This window comes from Lithobates pipiens, unplaced genomic scaffold (genome assembly GCF_037356315.1).
Source record: "Lithobates pipiens isolate NorthernLeopardFrog02 unplaced genomic scaffold, aLitPip1_a1.2 Scaffold_22, whole genome shotgun sequence".
Lineage (NCBI taxonomy): Eukaryota > Metazoa > Chordata > Amphibia > Anura > Ranidae > Lithobates > Lithobates pipiens.
This window is the reverse complement of record NW_027507784.1, coordinates 158,362,174-158,382,737: the sequence shown is the minus strand read 5'-3', so window position 1 is coordinate 158,382,737 and position 20,564 is coordinate 158,362,174. Positions and strand designations below refer to the sequence as shown.

At 42.1% G+C, this 20,564-nt stretch overlaps 1 protein-coding gene across 2 annotated transcripts in view; it reads right to left on the bottom strand.

Moving 5' to 3' along the window:
* Positions 1-2,067: 2,067 nt before the first annotated feature.
* The window catches only part of CMKLR2 (chemerin chemokine-like receptor 2), a 67,243-nt gene continuing 48,746 nt past the window's right edge, over positions 2,068-20,564 (bottom strand). For both annotated transcript variants that reach the window (XM_077448518.1, XM_077448517.1), the window contains one exon: positions 2,068-7,286. In XM_077448518.1, coding sequence (XP_077304644.1) covers positions 6,196-7,266 — 1,071 coding nt within the window. In that variant the 5' untranslated portion in view covers positions 7,267-7,286 and the 3' untranslated portion in view covers positions 2,068-6,195. The remainder of the gene's footprint in view (positions 7,287-20,564) is intronic.

The following is a 20,564-nucleotide window of genomic DNA, read 5'->3' as shown; positions in this document are numbered from 1 at the left end:
TGACAAGAAAGATAATCTTTTTGGTTGCCATATCTTCTGCTAGAAGAGTATCGGAACAAGTGGCTCTATCTTGTAAAGAGCCATATTTGATCATGCATAAGGATAAGTTGGTTTTGCGTCCTCATCCTGAATTCCTACCAAAAGTGGTGACAGGTTTTCATTTAAACCAGGATATTATTCTTCCTTCTTTTTTCTCAGAGCCTCAATCTAGGGAAGAGAAGGCATTACATTCCCTTGATGTAGTAAGAACGATCAGAGTCTAGTTAAAGGCAACTGCTCAGGTTCACAAGACAGGTCTTGTTTGTACTGCCAGAAGGTCCAAAAAGGGAACAGGCAGCATCAAAATCTACTATTTCCAAATGGATTCGTCAAGTGATTGTTCAAGCTTACGGCTTAAAGAAGAAAATTCCTCCTTTTCATGTTAAAGCACATTCAACCATTGCGATCAGTGCCTCTTGGGCGGTGCATCATCAGGCCTCTATGGCTCAGATCTGTAAGGCCGCAACTCGGTCTTCGGTTCATACATTCACCAGATTTTATCAAATCGATGTTAACCAGTAGAGATCCGCACTATGGCCAAATGACGGCTACAGCGCGGACCTCCTTTGCCGGGACTACGTCTATTGACGTCGTCCCGTGCACGAGCGGCCTGCGCGCCCCCCTGAGGAGCGCGCGCTCTGTGATCGGCGAGTCTATGAAACTCGCCTGATCACGGATCCGAGCAAGGGGTCGATCCTGACCCCGTACCACGTGATCAGCTGTCAGCCAATGACAGCTGATCATGTGATACAACGGAGCCGGTAATCGGCTATTATTCCTCCTCGCGCTGACAGCGCGAGGAGAAAAAAAAGAGCCGATCACCCTGCCAGTGCCCACCTGCCCCCTGCCAGTGCCACCTCATTAATAAATAAGTGCCCCCTGTCAGTGCCACCCAGCAGTGCCCACAGTGCCACCATTCAGTGCCCACAATCTGCCTCAACAACGGTGCTGCACCCCAGTGCCACATATCCGTGCCCATCAGTGTCATCTACCAGTGCCCATCAGTACCCAGTGCCACCCAGCAGTGCCATCTATCAGTGCCCATCTATCAGTGGTACCCATCAGTGCCCCTTAGTGCCACCCATCCGTGCCATCTTATCTGTGCCCATCACTACCGCCTTATCTGTGCCTATCTGTGCCTATTAGTGCCGCCTTAACTATGCCTATCAGTGCCCACCAGTGCAGCCTATCAGTGCCGCCTCATCAGCGAACTTCAATGAAGGAGAAAAATGACCTGTTTGCAAAATTTTATAACAAACTATTAAACATGATTTTTTTATTTTATTTTTATTTTGCATCTTTTTTTGTTTGTTTAGCAAAAAATAAAACTCCCAGCTGTAATTAAATACCACCAAAAGAAAGCTCTATTTGTGGGGAAAAAATGAAAAAAATTTCATTTGGGTACAGTGTTGTATGCCCGCGCAATTGTCATTCAAATGCATCAGCGCTGAAAATTGGTCTGGGCAGGAGGGGGGTTTAAGTGCCCAGTAAGCAAGTGGTTAAAGGTCATGAGGATATTGCCTTTGGGCGCAGTGTACTGCAGGCTGCAGTATGAGTCCTCTAGCCTCTTTTTTTCCCCTACTTTTTTGTTGTGTCTCCCTCCCTTCAGTTGCCATTGCTATGGGACATCCCATATAGTAACTACTATGGCTCTGTGTCCCCTGATGTATGAAAAGAAAACAGGATTTTTAAAACAGCTTACCTGTAAAATCCTTTTTTTTTTATATGTACATCAGGGGACACAGCGGTCCCTCCCTTCTTGGTATACACTTGTATTGCTTGGTTACAAAACTAAGGTACTCCCGGTAATGGGAGGGGTTATATAGGGAGTGCACTTCGGGTCTTAGGGTGTGCCAGTGTCCATCACCTATTGGTGGCCTATTAACCCACATAGTAACTACTATGGCTCTGTGTCCCCTGATGTACATCAAAGAAAATGATTTTACAGGGATCACTATGGCTGTTTTAAAAATCCTGTTATTGCAGTTCTCTTTGTTGTTAAATGAAAGACAATGAATAATTTTAAGCTAGTATATGAAGAAAATTTATTTTATTTAAGCATTTAAAAACCGCACACCATATTCACAAACCTACGGTAGTTTCTTGATACTTTTTTTTATTATTTGAATTTCCCCCATATTTTATGTACTGTGCTTTTGCAACAAAATAAATATGCCATTTTATTTAGGCATGTTACACCTCTTTATTATAGCAAACACATAAGCAAAAGCTGACATGAAATGTATGTTTTTGTTGTAATGATTGCAATCTAATGCTACACCCTATTTGATGGCATTCCTTAGCCTGTGTACTGTATGTAGTTCCCTCAAAATATATTCTCAATAAAATTATGATCTATGGCTTTATAATTATAAAGGCAACCCTACAAATTTTTAGATGCTTAAAGTATAAGCCCCAAAAAAATGTTTTTAAAGTTAATGTAAACAGACATGAAATATGAACATAGTATATCCCTGTATAGTGTCTACTTGTCTTAATTAAGATCACTTAAGTGCCAATTCTGTCTGCTGCTTTGTTCCTCTTCTAGTAACATAAATCACGTCTGATGAGTTTTCCTGACACCAAGAGGAAAAAAGGTGACGGGCGGGACCTACAGTAGATTTACAGCCTCAGCTCTGCTCCTGTGTGAAGGGGATGTGTCCCTTCCCTTCAATCAGCTCACAGAGCTCTGCAGTTTGTAGTTTCAGATCTCCACCCCCCCACCTTTTTTTTTCTTTCTAAACTCTCAGACAAGTGTTAGAAATTCTGCACTTTCAATGAAGAGAATACTGCAGATAAACAGGTACAACTTATGTAGGAAGATTTGTTTCTTCTCTGTATATCATCTAAGGTTAGTCACTTTGCTGGGTATACCTAAGGGCTTACAACCACTTTAAGTTTTGAATGATTAAAACTATTGTCAGGATTTTTTACCATCTGTGTCTGGTTAGGGAATGTTTTCCACCTGTGTCCTATTGGGGGAAAAATATTTTCACTTCTTGTCCTATAGACAGCTCTCAGTTAAAGGAAGTCCCAAACAATTGTCACAACTCAAAATGTTTTATTACATTTCTCTTTCTGGAGTCAATTTACTAAAGGAGTATTGGCTGTTCACTGAACTGAATTACTACTTTGCAAGGGAAGTAGTGAATAGCTAAGTGAATGAGGTAAAGCTCTGCTGACTACTTGCAAACAAAAGGACAGTTTTTTAGAATTTTCCTTACATGTGATTGGGTATTTTTTTACAAACTGAACTTTTAGCACACTTGCTAAGTGAAAACTTCCATGAAAAGTGAATTTTCACTTTGCAAAGTGAGCATGCTTTACCCCTTTAGTAAATCGGCCCCCCTAGACTCAAATACAGAAGGCAAATCTCCCCAACAGATATACAGCCAGCAAAAAAACACAACTTTAACAAAAATTTAGTTTTAGATACACTTTCACCTGCAGGTGGCACTGTTGCTTTTAACATGTGAGTTCCTTAAATTAAATATCTATTTACTATAATGTGCTATGGTGATTCCCGAATTACATACTGCCAATACATTTTCTTCTCTATTGGTTAAATGCAAAAGAAAACTTCAGTGCAATTTTGTAGCTGATAAGCTTTACCTAAGGAATAAACATTGCTTTTAAAATACATTTATTTTATATAATAGGCCTTTAAATGTTACGTACGGTAGTCATCATATATCCCTTGTTATATATATTATTTTACTAAATTCAAATATATTTCATGCTACACAAATAATATCATGTAACATTAAACATTTGAAAAGTGATACTGTAAGTGATACTGTAAGCCATAGTAACAGTGGAATTTCACTGCATGCAAGTGTACGTGATTAACCATGTTTGTTACTGCCCATAGGTTTATTGACCTTATCCAAATAACACTAATAATTGTGGAGCTACTTATTTCAGAGAGTTCAGATGCAGGCATCCATATGTTGGCAAAAGCAGTATGCTATTTGCTACAAAGCAAAGAACACAGTGATTATAGATAGCAGCTATAACAGCTGCTAGCAATAATCACATGTAAAATCCGGCAAGCTGGTTGTAGCCAAGTTGATCAATTTGTGTACAATCAGCCTGCCCATATATAGTTCAAATCCTGGCCGGTTCAGCATGAGCCAGCCAAGTTTCATACTGTCTATGGCCGACTTAATTCAACTTTTTAAGAAACCATGTCACCTTGCCCATTCATGCCAAAGTAACAGGGTGTTGTAAAGCCCACCCACCCATACCTTAACAGCACTCCTCCATTCCTTTCATTGCAGCCACTGCAAAATCCAGGTACTTCTGTGTATGAGGGTGCATGTAACCTTCTGTAACTCAGAAGTAGGGGAACAATGTGAAGGCAAGTATACCTAGCTCAGGTTATGTACTTTGGAAAAAGATTCTTCCAGTTTGCACTAATAAGCAATTTGGTCTTTAAAGCCCAGCTCTGGAAAAAAAAAAGGTCTCTAGGGGAGAGGGCAAACAGTTTTACTTACCTGATCCTCCACTCCCCCAGCAGATGGCGCAGCCCTACACTTTGGCAGGATTGTTGCTAAGCATCAACACATCCAATGCAGGGCCATGGACTCTGATTTGGTCCTAAAGATGTCAGACCGCTGAAGCATGTTGGAGAAGATGCTGCAGGGGCTGGTCTAGCAGCGGAGAGGAGCGGAGGATCCAGTAATAAATAATTTTTTTTTATTGTTTCCCTAGACCGGTGGTCTCCAAACTGTGGACCTTTGCTTGCCTTTATTTGGCCCTTGGGGCACTATTCCTCCCACTGATACAAGGCACTATTCCTTACACTGACACCAGCAATGGCAAAATTCCTGTAATTGATACCAACAATAGGACACTATTCCTACCACTGACACCAAAAATGGTACACTACCAACAATGGGGAGGGCACTATTCTTCCCACTAATATCAATGATGCGACACTATTTCTCCCAATGACACCAATGATGGGGCACTATTCCTCCCACTAACAGCAATGATGGGACACCATTTCTCCCATGGACACCAATGATGGTGCACTATTCTTTTCACTGACACCAATGATGGTGCACTATCCCTTTCACTGGCACCAACGATGGAACATAATTCTTGTCACTGATACCAACAATAGGGCACTATTCCTACCACTAACACCAATAATGGGGCACTATTCCATCCACCATCAGTGATGGAACACAATTTTTCCCCACTGACACCAATGATGGGGCATTATTCTTCCCTCTAACACCAATGATGGAGCACTATTCCTTTCACTGGCACCAATGGTGGGGCACTATTCCTTCCACTGACACCAATGATGGGAGAATTCCTTCCCACGGTACCAACAATGGGGCAATACCCCCCCCCCCCCTCACACACACACACACACTTATACAAATGATGAGGCATTATTTACCCCCATATTTTACTTACACTGGCCACAGACCGCCCCCCTAAAGTCTGAAGGATGGTAAACTGGCCCTTTGTTTAGAAAGTTTGGAGATCCCTGCCCTAGACTTAAGCGAGCAGTTAACTCTTGCAGTACGGACACAGCCCCGCTGCAAGGGATCATTTAGTATTCACTTCTGCAGATCTTTCAACATCAAGATATCTTTTCACACCAACAAACATGCAGTAAAAAACATATGCAGTATTAAGCAAATACTTTGATAACTGCAAGCAGAATATTCAGTAATAGCCCCCAAGCTTCCCTTTCTACATAACTGCTACTTGGACTTTTTCGGTTTGAAGCCAATATGGTATTGTCCATTGAATCTATAAGAAGAAACCACAATTAGATCAGTGACCAGTGAATGCCAGGAATAGCTTCTATGGTGGTTTGCTCGCATGATGCAGATCAGTGGTGAAAACCACAAAGAATGATTGCATTTGGTTTAAAAAATGTTTTAGCAATCCATTTTAAAATGAAGGATGAGTTAAAATAATAGTTGACTAAGAAATCGTTTATGACCTGTTTTTTTCTCCTATTGAGGGAAACATCCATGGGTGTGTAATAAGATCTTCCAATATTTCTCCTGAAGTGAAGTGAGAACAGAAGAAAACGCACTCAGCCCTGTATTTTACTTGTGGATGGATATATATATATATATATATATATATATATATATATATATATATATATATGTGTGTGTGAACTTTTTAGGAAACAGTTTCACAGTATGTTGAATTATTTTCGGAGTCCACAAGCTTTTCGCTTCGTGTAGATGTCTGTTTCATGTCCCGTAAAGTGTTTTTAAATATTTCTGCAAGCGAGGCCTCTAAATGTGTCCTGAACACTTTACTGATTAGGACATAAAAGATCGGGTTGATACAGCTGTTAACAAAGGCCAGACTGGTGGAAATAGGCATGCCAATTCTTAGCCATTCGCCATATTCATCACTGTGATGGATCTTTAACTCCAGCAAACTAAATATGTGATAAGGAGTCCAGCAGATGAAAAACGCCACCACAACAGCCAAGACCACCCAGAAGAACTTGCTGTTGGCTTTTTTGTTTAGCATCTTCAATTTGATAGTCAGGGTTGTATAACATATAATCATTGTTAGCAAAGGAAAAAGATATCCAATAAAAAACCTTATTAAGGTAAAGGATGTGTGAATCTTCAGGATGACAGAATGATCATGCTCATGAAAATTATTATAGCAGATGGTGGCCATCTGGGTATCTTTCGCAATGTCTCTAAAGTACAGAGCTGGACTAGCAATAATGGTGGCAGTTGTCCATACCACTCCACTCACTATGACAGCTTTGGCCAGTGTTCGATGTTTCTGAGAAAAGTTTGGACAGGCCAAAAAGATATATCGGTCGAAGCAAATTACAGTGAGAAAAAAAACGCTGGCAAACATGTTTAGAATGGCAATGAATGAATTGACTTTGCAAAGTATCTTCCCAAAAGGCCAGTGGAAATCTGTAGCCACATATGTAATGTGTAGAGGCAAAAACAACACGAAGATTAGGTCTGCAATCGCCAGATTGAGGAACCACATCGTGCTGACGGTTTTCTCCCATTTGAAACCAGTGAACCAGATAACCATGGAGTTTCCTGGTACTCCAAGTAGGAATGCCAGCGAGTAGATCACAATAGATATTATATGGAGTGCCTGTGGCTCTGTTGCACCATATGGTGCCTCATCGAAGTCGTAGTACTCATAAGTATAGTTTAAGAAGTCCAACTCTTCAGGGAAAGTCTCATTCATCGACAAATTCATCCTTTGCTTGAGATAAGCAGCTGGAGAGAAATCAATGGAAAGTTTAAATCATTTAAAAAAAAAATCAGTTAGCTATAAATGATATTACAATTTTCTGCATTGTAACTTTGGGATCCTAATAACCAAAAGTCACTAGCATAAAACTGGTCTTAAATGGTTCCATTCGAATGTGTGATAACATACCCCAACAAACCTGATACATCTACATTCTGTACATCTTACAGAAATTTCAACCAGTAAAATGGAAGACAGTTCTAAAACCTGGTAGGAAACTATGGGTTTTTACCTGGCATTATCTATCTGAAAAATGGGTTGGTGTCGCCATGAATGGAGGGCTTTAATTTACAGAATTAGGTACCAGCTCATATTCTTAATGCTCATAAAAAAATGGGGGATGTCTCTCAAAGCACTAGCATGGCATTACTATACTCTAACTTTACTGCAACATATGAAAGCGTTATTCAACTCAAAAGCAAACATTGTATTGAAGCTAACCAACTTTTACATGTAAGGCCGCGTACACACGGGCGGACTGTTCGCCCAACTTAGTTTGTCAAACAATCCGACAAACAGTCTGCTCAAAATTTGCATGAGCGGACTTGACCACACACAATGAACGAACAGTCCGCTGAAAGCGTGCGCGATGACGTGAACGGCACGTACGACGGGACTAGAAAAACGACGTCCTATACACTGCAATGCAACCTTCGGCGTGTAAATCCTTTCTGAGCATGCGCGGAACTTAGTTTGACGAACAAGCCTACACACGAGCGGACTGTCCGCTCAAACCAAGTTTCAGCGGACTGTCTTATGGGAATTCCGAAAAACTTTGTTCGTCAGACTGTCCGCTGAAACTGTCCGCTGAAGCCCACACACGAGCGGACTGTCCGCTGAAACACTGTTCAGCGGACAAAGTTGGGCGAACAGTCCGCCCGTGTGTACGCGGCCTAATGGCTGCATTTGTTTCCTTTTTTATGCTTTCTTCTATATCCTTTTAGTTATCCAGCCAGCAAGTCTGTTGTTTTTCACAGTACAAACTCTCCAGCAGAATGTATCGGTTTACATGGATGAGACAACACATTTATTACTGGGAGGGATGATTAATATTATCTGCGTTTATTTTTTCATGTAAAACCCTTATCCCTAAAGGGAAAAAAATGTTTGTTGTAACTAAGTGTGAGCTGGAGATTGGCTTAAATTTGTTAGTAGTTCTAAATCTTCTATTACTTGTAAAATTAGCCTCCCCCAGATTGACAATGCTGCTGTCTGCTGTGCCTCCTCTGCTCATTCATTCAGAGTTGTGTCTCACTAATACAAGAGGTGTGCTACTGTCCAGATCACCAGGTTAAAACAGAGAGGGAAAAAAAAACAAAAAATAAATAAAACTGATGCATATACCACGTGTAATGTTTGGTAAGCTGCAATATATTACAGTTTTGATTTTGGGGTAAGTACTGCTTTAATTCAATAAAACTCATTATTAAAAATGTAACTATTGAATGAATTAAAGGGGTTGTAAGGGTTTTTTTTTTTTTTTTAATATAACAAACATTTTATACTTACCTCCTCTGTGCAATGGTTTTGGACAGAGAGGCCCAAATCCTCTTCTGGGGACCCACAGCGGCGCTCCTGGCTCCTCCTCGCATCGAGTGCCCCCACAGAGAGCCACATTACATTCCATGGGGCACATTTGCGTGCACGCTTCCAAGTCCATTGATACAGACAGCAGAACTCGGTCCCTCCCCCCAGCTCCCGTGTTTCTGGATTGGCGGTAGCCAATGGCTCCTGCTGCTATCTATCCAATGAAGACCCGAGGCAGCAGCTGGAACTGCTGGGATCGTTCTCGTCGTTGGAAAGATCGGGTTCAGGTAAGTAAAAGGGGGGCTCTGGGGGGTGCTGCACTACAGAAGGTTTTTCACCTTAATGCATAGAATGCATTAAGGTGAAAAACCTTGAGGGTTTACAACTCCTTTAAGTAATATACCAATCAGAGCGTGGTACATGACCAGAGACATTATTCCATGGTTCAGCTACTTTGACAGTCCTGTATTAGATCATTGTGGAGTAGGAACCATCACAATACATAAAGTTCAACCCCAATAGTGCTTTTGAAAGAAGAATATCTATGTGGTACAAGTAACAACAGAAACCCCCTTAAGGTACTGCTATGGGTAAACAACAAAAAATAAATATGTTATACAGGCAGGAAACCTTTATAATTGTGCTCCATTTGTTTTTCCATAATACCAAGCACTATCCACTAATTACCCGTTGATCCTGCCAGCAAAACCTTTTATGCCCGTTCCAGAACGTGCAAGGCTGGGAATATTAAAAATAATATTGAAGAACTGCTTTAATGGGCAAGATGGTTAGGGGAGGAGTGTGAAAGGCATGATGGTGGGCAGTATGTGAAGTAAAGTACTGTGGAGGGTATGATGATGGGCAGTATGTGAAGGATATGACTGTGGAGGGTATGATGGTAGTCAGTATGTGAAAGAGAGGACTGTGGAGGGTATGATGGTGGGCAGTATGTGAAGGATATGACTGTGGAGGGTATGATGGTGGTCAGTATGTGAAAAAGAGGATTGTGGAGGGTATGATGGTGGGCAGTATGTGAAGGAGAGGACTGTGGAGGGTATGATGGTGGGCAGTATGTGAAGGAGAGTACTGTGGAGGGTATGATGGTGGGCAGTATGTGAAGGATATGACCGTGGAGGGTATGATGGTGGTCAGTATGTGAAGGATATGACCGTGGAGGGTATGATGGTGGTCAGTATGTGAAGGATATGACCGTGGAGGGTATGATGGTGGGCAGTATGTGAAGGATATGACTGTGGAGGGTATGATGGTGGTCAGTATGTGAAAAAGAGGATTGTGGAGGGTATGATGGTGGGCAGTATGTGAAGGAGAGGACTGTGGAGGGTATGATGGTGGGCAGTATGTGAAGGAGAGTACTGTGGAGGGTATGATGGTGGGCAGTATGTGAAGGATATGACCGTGGAGGGTATGATGGTGGTCAGTATGTGAAGGATATGACCGTGGAGGGTATGATGGTGGTCAGTATGTGAAAGAGAGGATTGTGGTGGGTATGATGGTGGACAGTATGTGAAGGAGAGTACTGTGGAGGTATGATGGTGGTCAGTATGTGAAAGAGAGGATTGTGGAGGTATGATGGTGGTCAGTATGTGAAAGAGAGGATTGTGGAAGGTATGATGGTGGGTAGTATGTGAAGGAGAGTACTGTGGAGGGTATGATGATGAGCAGTATGTGAAGGATATGACTGTGGAGGGTATAATGTGGTCAGTATATGAAGGATATGACTGTGGAGGGTATGATGGTGGGCAGTATGTGAAGGATAGGACTGTGGAGGGTATGATGGTGGGCAGTATGTGAAAGAGAGGACTGTGGAAGGTATGATGGTGGTCAGTATGTGAAAGAGAGGACTGTGGAGGGTATGATGGTGGGCAGTATGTGAAGGAGAGAAATATGTAGACTGGAGAATAAGACAGTGGGCATAGTAGCAGCATGCAGTGAGCACGCAGGAGCAAAGTACAAAGCAGTTTGTGCTGGAGAGTATAAAGGTGGGGAATGAGAGGGTTAAGCAGGATGTCAAGAACTGCATAGGGGTACACTGTGGAGGCCGTCAGGGTGGGATGTCTATCAGCAGAAGGGAGCATGTGTGAAGTCTGGAATAGATTTCTGTTGTCAACATTTTAGCTACTAAGGGGATGCATTGTTTTCAGTGGGTTGGCCAACCCATACACTTTCTATGTAAGAAGAAATAACGTTCAACCATTGTGTAGCACTACAAAGCAGAAGGCAGAACCAGGATAAATAATGAGGAAATATAGCTTTTGTAAAAGACACTTACAAATTACACATAGAAAACATTTTTTACAAAACATTAACACTCATTAATAATTTTATTTCAATAATTCTTTTTTTTTTTTTAAATATAAATCTCAAAAACCTTTGAAAAGACTACATATTCTATTTGGAATAAGAATCCTTATATTAGGAGACTGATATTCAGCTAAGGAATGTAAAGTAGCAATGCTATGAAGAATAAAAGGCCTTTAGGAGCCGGATCTAAGTTGCATTTTATGAAAAACAAATACTTCGCATATTTGCCATCTGTCTGAAAACCATAGAAAATTGTTTTTAGCTGGTGAGTAAATCAGTGCTTACACTGGATGGACCCCTATGCAGGACAAATAGCAGCCATGTGACAAAGCACACTGCTCACGTGTTTCCCTATGCCTGTTTATTGTTAGAAACATATTGCCATGTATATGGTCTTTAAGCATTAAAATTAAACGTAATTACACTACAGCTAAAACCTTTCACATCATCCATGGGCACCGCTTTTCCAGTCTCAAAGGCAATAAAAGTTTGGCTCTTGGTACAGTATTATTTCATATGTAAAGAAAAGCTCTTCTGAGAGAAATGCATAGGATCTCACTGGGGCCAGATAAAGAAAATCCTTCTTCCTTCAAACTTAATTTATGTATTAAAAAAAAAAAAAAAAAAACAATGGTCAGTATCATAACGTATTCATCAAACAACAGTCAGGTTTCTTGTATGCTGCTCCTCTTCATTCAAAACAGTGTCATTGTCCCTTTCAGCCGCCAGTAGCACTTGTCAGGACTGAGGTGTCATAGTCAGTTGTCAGCAGATGTCAGCATCATCTGTCACTTGTCAGCAATCAGAGTGCCATCACTTCCAGGGATGGGACTTGGTAGCATCCCAGATGATGTCACTTCTGGAAGTGGGGCTCTGCCTTTTGCCGGCCTATACCCTTAGTGGACACATTATGAGGTTGATTTACTAAAGACAAAAAGACTGCTCACTTTGAAAGGGAATTATCCCTAGAGCTTATTAAGGTGAAGCTCTGCGACTTTCATCATCCAATCATGTTCAAGCAAAAATTCAGTTCTTTTTTAATTTTCTGTGCACATAATTTGGTATGATTTGTAAAGTAAAATTTCATCAAATTCTATAAGATCTGGGGAAAATTTCTTTGCAAAGTGAACAGCTTATTTACCTTTATAAATCAACCCTTATGCCTTTATCCCCTTCCCGCCGAGCGTACGCAGATGTGCGTACTCGGCTTCCGGGGGGTATACTGGGATGATGCCCGCACCTGCAGGCATCATCCCGGTACCGTTTTTTACAGCGGGCAATTGGCTATCCAGCCATAACAACTGAAGCGGCTAAAAGCTGCTCGGCTGTAATGCCGGAGGAGCGGGAGGGGACGTCACCCCCTCCCGCCACCTCCCGCTGCTGTTACCGGTGCTCCCGCTCAATCAGGAGCACCGATTCACGATCTGATGCCTCCGGCTGCTGGGGAGGAACTGGAATGATGCCGTAATCGGCATCATTCCAGTCTCCTAATAGTAAACACGAAAGCGACGTCATGACGTCACTTCCCGTTTACTCGGCTGCCAATGGAGCCGGGTTTAAAAAAGTATACAGTATTCAGAATCGCCATTTTCGGCGATCTGAATACATTGAAGTGTAAAGGAGGGATCGGGGGTCTTTTAGACCCCCGATCCCTCCATAAAGAGTACCTGTCACCACCTATTACTGTCACAAGGGATGTTTACATTCCTTGTGACAGCAATAAAAGTGATAAAAAAAAAAACAATTTATTCTTTTTAAAATAAATAAAAAAAAAAGCTTGCGAAGCAAAGAAAACGCATACGGAAGTCGCGTCCGCATATGTAAACGGTGTTCAAATCACACATGTGAGGTATCGCCGCGATCGTCAGAGCGAGAGCAATAATTCTGGCACTAGAGCTCCTCTGTAACGTTAACATGGTAACTGTAAAAAAAATGTAAAGCATCACCTATTGAGATTTTTAGCTACCGTACTTTGTCGTCATTCCACGAGTGCGTGCAATTATAAAGTGTGACATGTTTGGTATCTATTTACTCGCGTAACATTATCTTTCACATTATGCAAAAAAATTGGGCTAATTTTACTGTTTCGTTTTTTTTTAATTCATGAAAGTGTCCCTTTTCCCAAAAAGTTGTGTTTAAAACACCGTTGCGCAAATACCGTGTGACATAAAATATTGCAACAATTGCCGTTTTATTCTCTAGAGTCTCTGCTAAAAAATATATATATATAATGTTTGGGGGTTCCAAGTAATTTTCTAGCAAAAAATATGGATTTTAACTTGTAAACACCAAATGCCAAAAATAGGCTTAGTCGTGAAAGGGTTATTCAAGGCCCACACACTGAGCTGACAATCCTTGTCTTGCCTCCCTGGAGTTTGCATTTATGTCTACCCTAGCCAGTAGATGCATATTTTCTCTTTAGGTGAGTCTCTCAATTCTTTTATCCACATGTTTACTGTTACACACTATTGAGCCTGAGCCGAAGCGAATATTGGTTTGTTTATAATTTTTGACATTGCTTTGTGCTAAGACCTGAGTCTTCTATAGCCATTGAGTAGAAAAAACCTTTCACACTGCTATAAATGAGGAGGTGCAGCAGACAGGAGACTTTACTGTTGGTTGAGTTTTGACCATTGTTTTTTTTGGATATCTGACTGGACGAAGTTCTGACTTCACCTATTGCATACTTTACTGGATCGGTGACTTGAAGCCATTGGATTAGTATGACAGGGGTGGTTAGTTACTAAAGGCAAATCAACTTTTCGCTACAAGTGCACTTGGAAGTGCAGTCGCTGTAGATCCGAGGGGGACATGCAAGGAAAATAAAAAACAGCATTTGTGCTTGTACAGGATTAAATGATAAAATCAGCAGAGCTTCCCCTCATTTCAGATCTTCCCTTCAGATCTACAGCGATTTCACTTCCAAGTTCACTTGTAGTGCAAAGTGGATTTGCCTTTAGTAAATCAACCCCATTGTGTTTTAAGCGCTGCAGCACCATATTTCCTTCAGTACATCTAATGATTAAAGGCCCGTACACACGGTCGGACTTTTTGACAACAAACATGCAAATTAGCTGTTTTGGAGCAACATCCGACTGTGTGTACGCTCCATCGGACAAACTTTTTCTGTTTTCATCTGACTTTTGTTGGCTCTGCGAACGGACAAACTTTCTGGCAACAAAAGTCCGATGGAGCAAAGTCCGACCGTGTGTATGCAAAAGCATCGGACTTTTGTACAAGGTACAAACACGCATTCTCAGAACCAATGCAAAAGATCAGACTACAATACAGAAGTTGACCAAAGGTGGCGCTGGAGTCATTGAACGTCCTCTTTTGAAGCGGCGTCAGTACGTTGTGACGTCATTACGTTCGTGTTTGTTGTCAAAAAGTCCGACCGTGTGTATGCAATACAAACTTGTGGACCACGCCCTTTGTACAAAAGTCCACGGAAAAGTTTGTACAAAGTCCGACCGTGTGTATGAGGCTTTAGAAAGAAAAAGGACCTGAATAAAAATGTACTTTTATTTTCAAATTTCTGAGCACAGGTAATACCTGCAGAGCCGGCATCACTAAGAGAAAGAGGAGACTCATTATATCTTTATTAGTAGCCACCTTCTATGGAAGAACAAATGGTAAATGCTATATAAAGAATATGCAAGGGGGTAAATTTTAGGATTCCAGGGGGCTTTACCTCCTGCTGTCTCCTCATAACAGTGATTGTGTATGTGTGTGTGCCATAAAAAGGGGCTTTTTGTGGCATGCGCTGTCACAAGATATCTGCTACAAAACTCTTCATTTATGACTGGTGCATAAGCATGCACATTCACATTTCATAGGCCTGCATGTGTGCACACCAAGTAGGCAGCCCTCAATGGTGGAAATATTACAAGGGAACAATAGTGATTGGCCAATAAAATCCATTGCAGGTGAAAAACAACACACCCCAACACGACCCAGTGGGGGGGATTTACTAAAACTGGCGCACACAGAATCTGATGCAGCTGTGTATAGTAACCAAGCAGCTTCTAACTTCAGATTGTCCAATTACACTTTGACAATAAAGCTGATTAGTTACTATGCACAGCTACATCAAATTTTGTGTACACCAGCTTTAATACATCTCCCCCTCTGGGTCTTCTCTAATCTAAACCTTTATTAATATGAAACTGAGGGAACAGAAAGACACGCACACATAGCACAGAACCTGCTACATGCTTGCACATGACAGCCTCCAAACTCTGAATGCCCTTCCTCCTGTAAACTCAGCCCGACTTCCCGTATGTTCACCCCTTCTTCTGACCCTTCTTATCACCCTAGCCCTACCAGCTCAGTGTCACCCCACCACACATCCCTCCCAATCAGAAAACCTGCGCTTGGGACTCACATATAACCTGGCGGGACCTCTGAGACTGGACAATATGCTCCTGTCCCTCCCACGCACATTTTCTCTTAAAAGCAGCTAGCAGTGTAGATCAGTGGTTCTCAACCACAGTCCTCAAGTACCTCTAACGGCCATATTTTCAGGTTTTCCTTTACTTTGCACAGCTGCTTTAAATCAATATCAATGACATGATGTTGATAAGAGCTATTTATTTTTTCTAAGGGAATTTCCCAAAACATGGCCTGTTGGGGGTACTTGAGGACTGCGATTGAGAACCACTGGTGTAAATCACCTCATTCCTGGTCTCTGCGGATGGCACTAGATTGGGCTTGTCATGGACCCAGAACCTAGCTTCAGTTGCTGCCTCCTTCAGTGCATAGTGCTGCCCCCTTCCAGTTGCCCTTGCAGCTATTGCGCACCATGATCCCCTACACACTTCTCTCCTGAACATTCACCCCTCCATTGTACCATATACCATCCTCTCTTGCCCACTGCCATCTCCTATGCACTTCTCTCCTGCATATAGTGCCCACCATCATCATCATACCCTCCACACCCTATTTATGCACACACTGCCATCCATCATAGCATCTGCAAGCCCTGCCTGCACAAACTGCCTACCATTGTGCTTGCAGCACTTTATTCCTGCAGGTATTGCCCTTGCCCTTGCCATACCCCCCATACTCCTCTAATGCACTTACTTCCCACCATCATACCCTCTGCATTCCTCTTATGCACTTACTTCCCACCATCATACCCTACACACTTCTCTTCTTTACATACTGCCCACTGCCATACCATCCACACTCCTCTCCTGAACATACTGCCCACTGTCATCCCCTACACACTTTTCTCTTGCACCTAGTACCCTCCATTATACCGTGCACAGCCCTGTCACTTCTTTCCTTCACATGCTGCCACTGCCAGACCTTCCACACTCTTGCCCTACACATCTTACCAACCAAAACAGTTTTTCAACGTTATTTCTAATATCTCTGACCTTGCCCGCTCCGGACGGGTAAACTTTGAGTCAAGTTATTTTTCCACTAAACAGGGAACATTGCATTTAGGAAAGTCGTTTTTATAATAATGTCGCTGATAATAAATTTAGATTGTCGTCCGGTGTCAGGATTATTGGTTCCAGCTTTCCAGCAATGGTCATCCTCCGGGTTTCAGAAAGTACCAGATTCAAGGGTCCACTGAAAACAGTGTGGCAGACAGAAAACGGACATTAATAGCAGTTTTTTTTGTGGTTTTAAAACAATATAAAATTGTTTCAGCAATCTGAAATTTCAGACAACCAAAATAAGTGATGACTAGTGTTTAAATTGCTGTCAAAGCAGGACACGGTTTAGCTTGACTATTCTGCCACTGACCAACAACCTAATTTAATTTAGTCAGTTTAGATTTACGCAGGAATTAAATAAATCCTTAAATAAATCCTTAAGATAACTATTAAATAGCAGCTGCGCAATGCTCACTAGCAACACATGTTATAGTTATCCCCTGAGGAAAGACTCATTCTTAAACCTGAACTCCAGACACAAAAACTTTTATTTAATTATATTACTCAAAATCATCAAAGGATATAAATCCACTCCGGGTGCACCAAATACCTTCCAAGCCCAGATACTGTATTATCTTAGTAAAAGTAGCAGTGACATCATCACGGTGCTGTACATAATTTGTATGAGAGCAGCGATGTGGGAGGTACCCAGCAGACCCACCCACTACAGGCTACTTGCATAAAATTATAAGAGGGGATGGAGACACATCCAGTCACCCTGCCCAAGGAAACAGGAAGCTCATGACAGCCAGTGATGTCACCGCTGTCCCCTCTTCCACAAAGTGTCCATCTTCCTTCTGGGTATAGTGGCTCCGGCACTGTGATTGGCCGGAGCCGCAATTACATCATTTCTGCGCATGCGCACGGGAGCCGCCACTAACATCATGATTGCCATTAGCAGTGGAACACCCAGTGCGCCTGCGCACTGCTGTCTAAAGCGCATGCGCCATAGACAGAGGTGCCTGTCTTTTGCAAGTATCTCCTAAACCGTGTAGGTTTAGGAAATGTTTCTTGCACCTAAGGGTAAGCCTTAATCTAGGCTTACCTGTAGGTAAAAGTGGTCTGTAAGGGTTTACAACCACTTTAAAGTGATTGTAAAGCTACTTTTTTAATTTTTTAAAATAACAAACATATCATACTTACCTCCACTGTGTAGTTTGTTTTGCACAGAGTGGCCCCAATCCTTGACTTCTGTAGTCCCTTGGCGGCTCTTGCGGCTCCTCCCCACATCGTATAACCCCCTTGGAGAAGTACTCTCCCGGGGGGTTACCTTGCGGGTGTGCTCCCGAGTCTAGCATTCGTAGTCCATAGACGCCAAATCAAGGACTCGGCCCCGCCACCCGATGCCTGCGTCATTGGATTTGATTGACAGCAGCGGGAAACAATGGCTGCACTGCTATTAATCTATTCAATCAAGAGCCGAGAACCCCGGGCAGAGGAAGAGCATGCCTTCGCCATGGGAAATTACAGGTGAGGGGCTGGGGGGGCAGTACACTACCACTCTAATGCCTTTCGTCGTTAAAAGACATCATCTGAGGGACCCTCAGATGATGTCTTTTAACGACGAAATGTGCCAGGTTGGTAGATTATGATAAGAGAAATTGTTAGCTGCAGGGGAGAGACCAGAGGAGTATGATTTGTGTGAACTACGCAGATTCCAGGGATGGGTGAGCAATGCTGTGAGCCGCAGAGAACCTGATGATCCTACTGTGTCTTTGATTTTATGCCTATTGAAGAATTTTGTTTGTGAGTGGATAATTTGCTGTTTTATATGAATAAAAATGAAGTGGTGTTTGACGGAATTACACTATATATGGTCCCTTTTTTTCTACTTATATAAGGATTGATATATATCTTTATAATAGTTGATTTATTCACCTAGGGGTTTAATTCAGCATTTTGCTTTGGCACATTTTTTCATAAGGTTTTCTATGTATGAATTTTGGGGTCTTAGGCACATAGTGCATAAGTAGGTATATATATATATATATATATATATATATATATATATATATATATATATATATATATATATATATATATATATATATATATATTATTTTTTTTTCTCACATATTTCATCAAATTAATCACATCATGAATTTCCACGATTTTTTTTATTTGATAGATGGTATTATATGCATAATTTATGTATCACGTTTAGGCTATCCTTTTCATATAGAGTTGTACACACCAAAGGATTTATCTTTATTTTGGGTTTTGCACAGTGTTTTATCACGACACAGGTGGCTTAGGTATAGCGCCAAAATCTACTCCCCTTTTTATTTTCAGTCCATCGGAATTTAGCTGGCCGAATTCCAGCCAGCAAAAATTTGAGAGTATGTTCTCAATTTATCCGACGGAAAAACTTTCTATCGGAAATTCCGATCGTGTGTATGCAATTCCGACATGCAAAAACTCATGCATGCTCAGATTCAACTATAAGACGGAGGTTATTGGCTACTGGGTATTGAACTTCCTTTTTCTAGTCCCATCGTATGTGTTGAACGTCACCCCGTTCTTGACGGTCGGCATTTGGTGTGACCGTGTGTATGTAAGACAGCTTGAGTGAAATCCCGTCAGAAACCATCAGAGCTTTTTCCAACCAAAATTCCGATCTTGTGTACGTGGCATTATACAAGCTATACACTCACTACTTTACATTGTAGCAAAGTATCATTCCTTCAGTTTTGTCACATGAAAATATAGAATAAAATATTTACAGTTGAGTGGTTTACTTTTGTGAGATATTGGGGATGATTTACTAAAGGCAAATCCACTTTGCACTACAAGTGCACTTGGAAGTGCAGTCGCTTTAGATCTGAGGGGAAGAGCTGAAATGGGGGAAGCTCTGCTGATTTGATCACCCAATCATGTACAAGCAAAGATGCTGTTTTTATATTTTCCTTGCATGTCCCCCTCAGATCTACAGCGACTACACTGCCAAGTGCACTTGTAGTGCAAAGCGAATTTGCCTTTAGTAAATACCCCCCCCCCCCCTATTTAAATCAATGTGCAGGCTCCCCCACTAGACAGAAGTTCATTTTTTTTTCAACTTCTGTCAAAGGGACATGTTGGAAACATTTCTATTGATCAGCAGCTGCAGCCAATCAGCTGCAGATGCTGATCAGTGTAGTCTAATGCTGGCCATACACTATATGAAAAATCATCCGAAATTCGGTCATTAGACTGTTCGTTCGTTTTTTCGGCCAGTTAACCACTTAACAACTGGCCCATAGCCGAATGATGGCTACAGGGCGATTGTTTAACTCTGGGAGGATGTCATATGACGTCCTCCCAGAATTCCGCTCTTGCACTCGCGAGCATCCATGACCGCCGGGTCCACAGGACCCGGCGCATCACGGATCACGGTAAATGGCCGCTCATCGCGGCTGTTTACCACATGATCGCTCCGTCAAATGACGGAGTGATCACTTATAAACAAACCGGCGTCATAACATGTTCCTCCCTCCCCCTCTCTGTACCGATCGGTACAGCGGAGGGGGAAGAGATCGGTGTCAGCAGCGATGTGGGCTGCATCTGCAGTGCCCACATCGCTGCTCACCGAAATTTAACCCCTCAATTCCCTGCCATTACTCTGCAATACTCTGCAATACCCTGCAACACCTGCCAATACCCTGCAACACCTGCCAATACCCTGCAACACTCTGCAATGCTCTGCAACACCCGCCAATACCCTGCAACACTCTGCAACACCCGCCAATACCCTGCAACACTCTGCAACACCCTGCATCACCCGCCAATACCCTGCAAAACCCTGCAACACTCTGCAATACCCTGCAACACTCTGCAATGCTCTGCAACACCCGCCAATACCCTGCAACACTCTGCTACACTCTGCAATGCTCTGCAACACCCGCCAATACCCTGCAACACTCTGCAATGCTCTGCAACACCTGCCAATACCCTGCAACACTCTGCAATGCT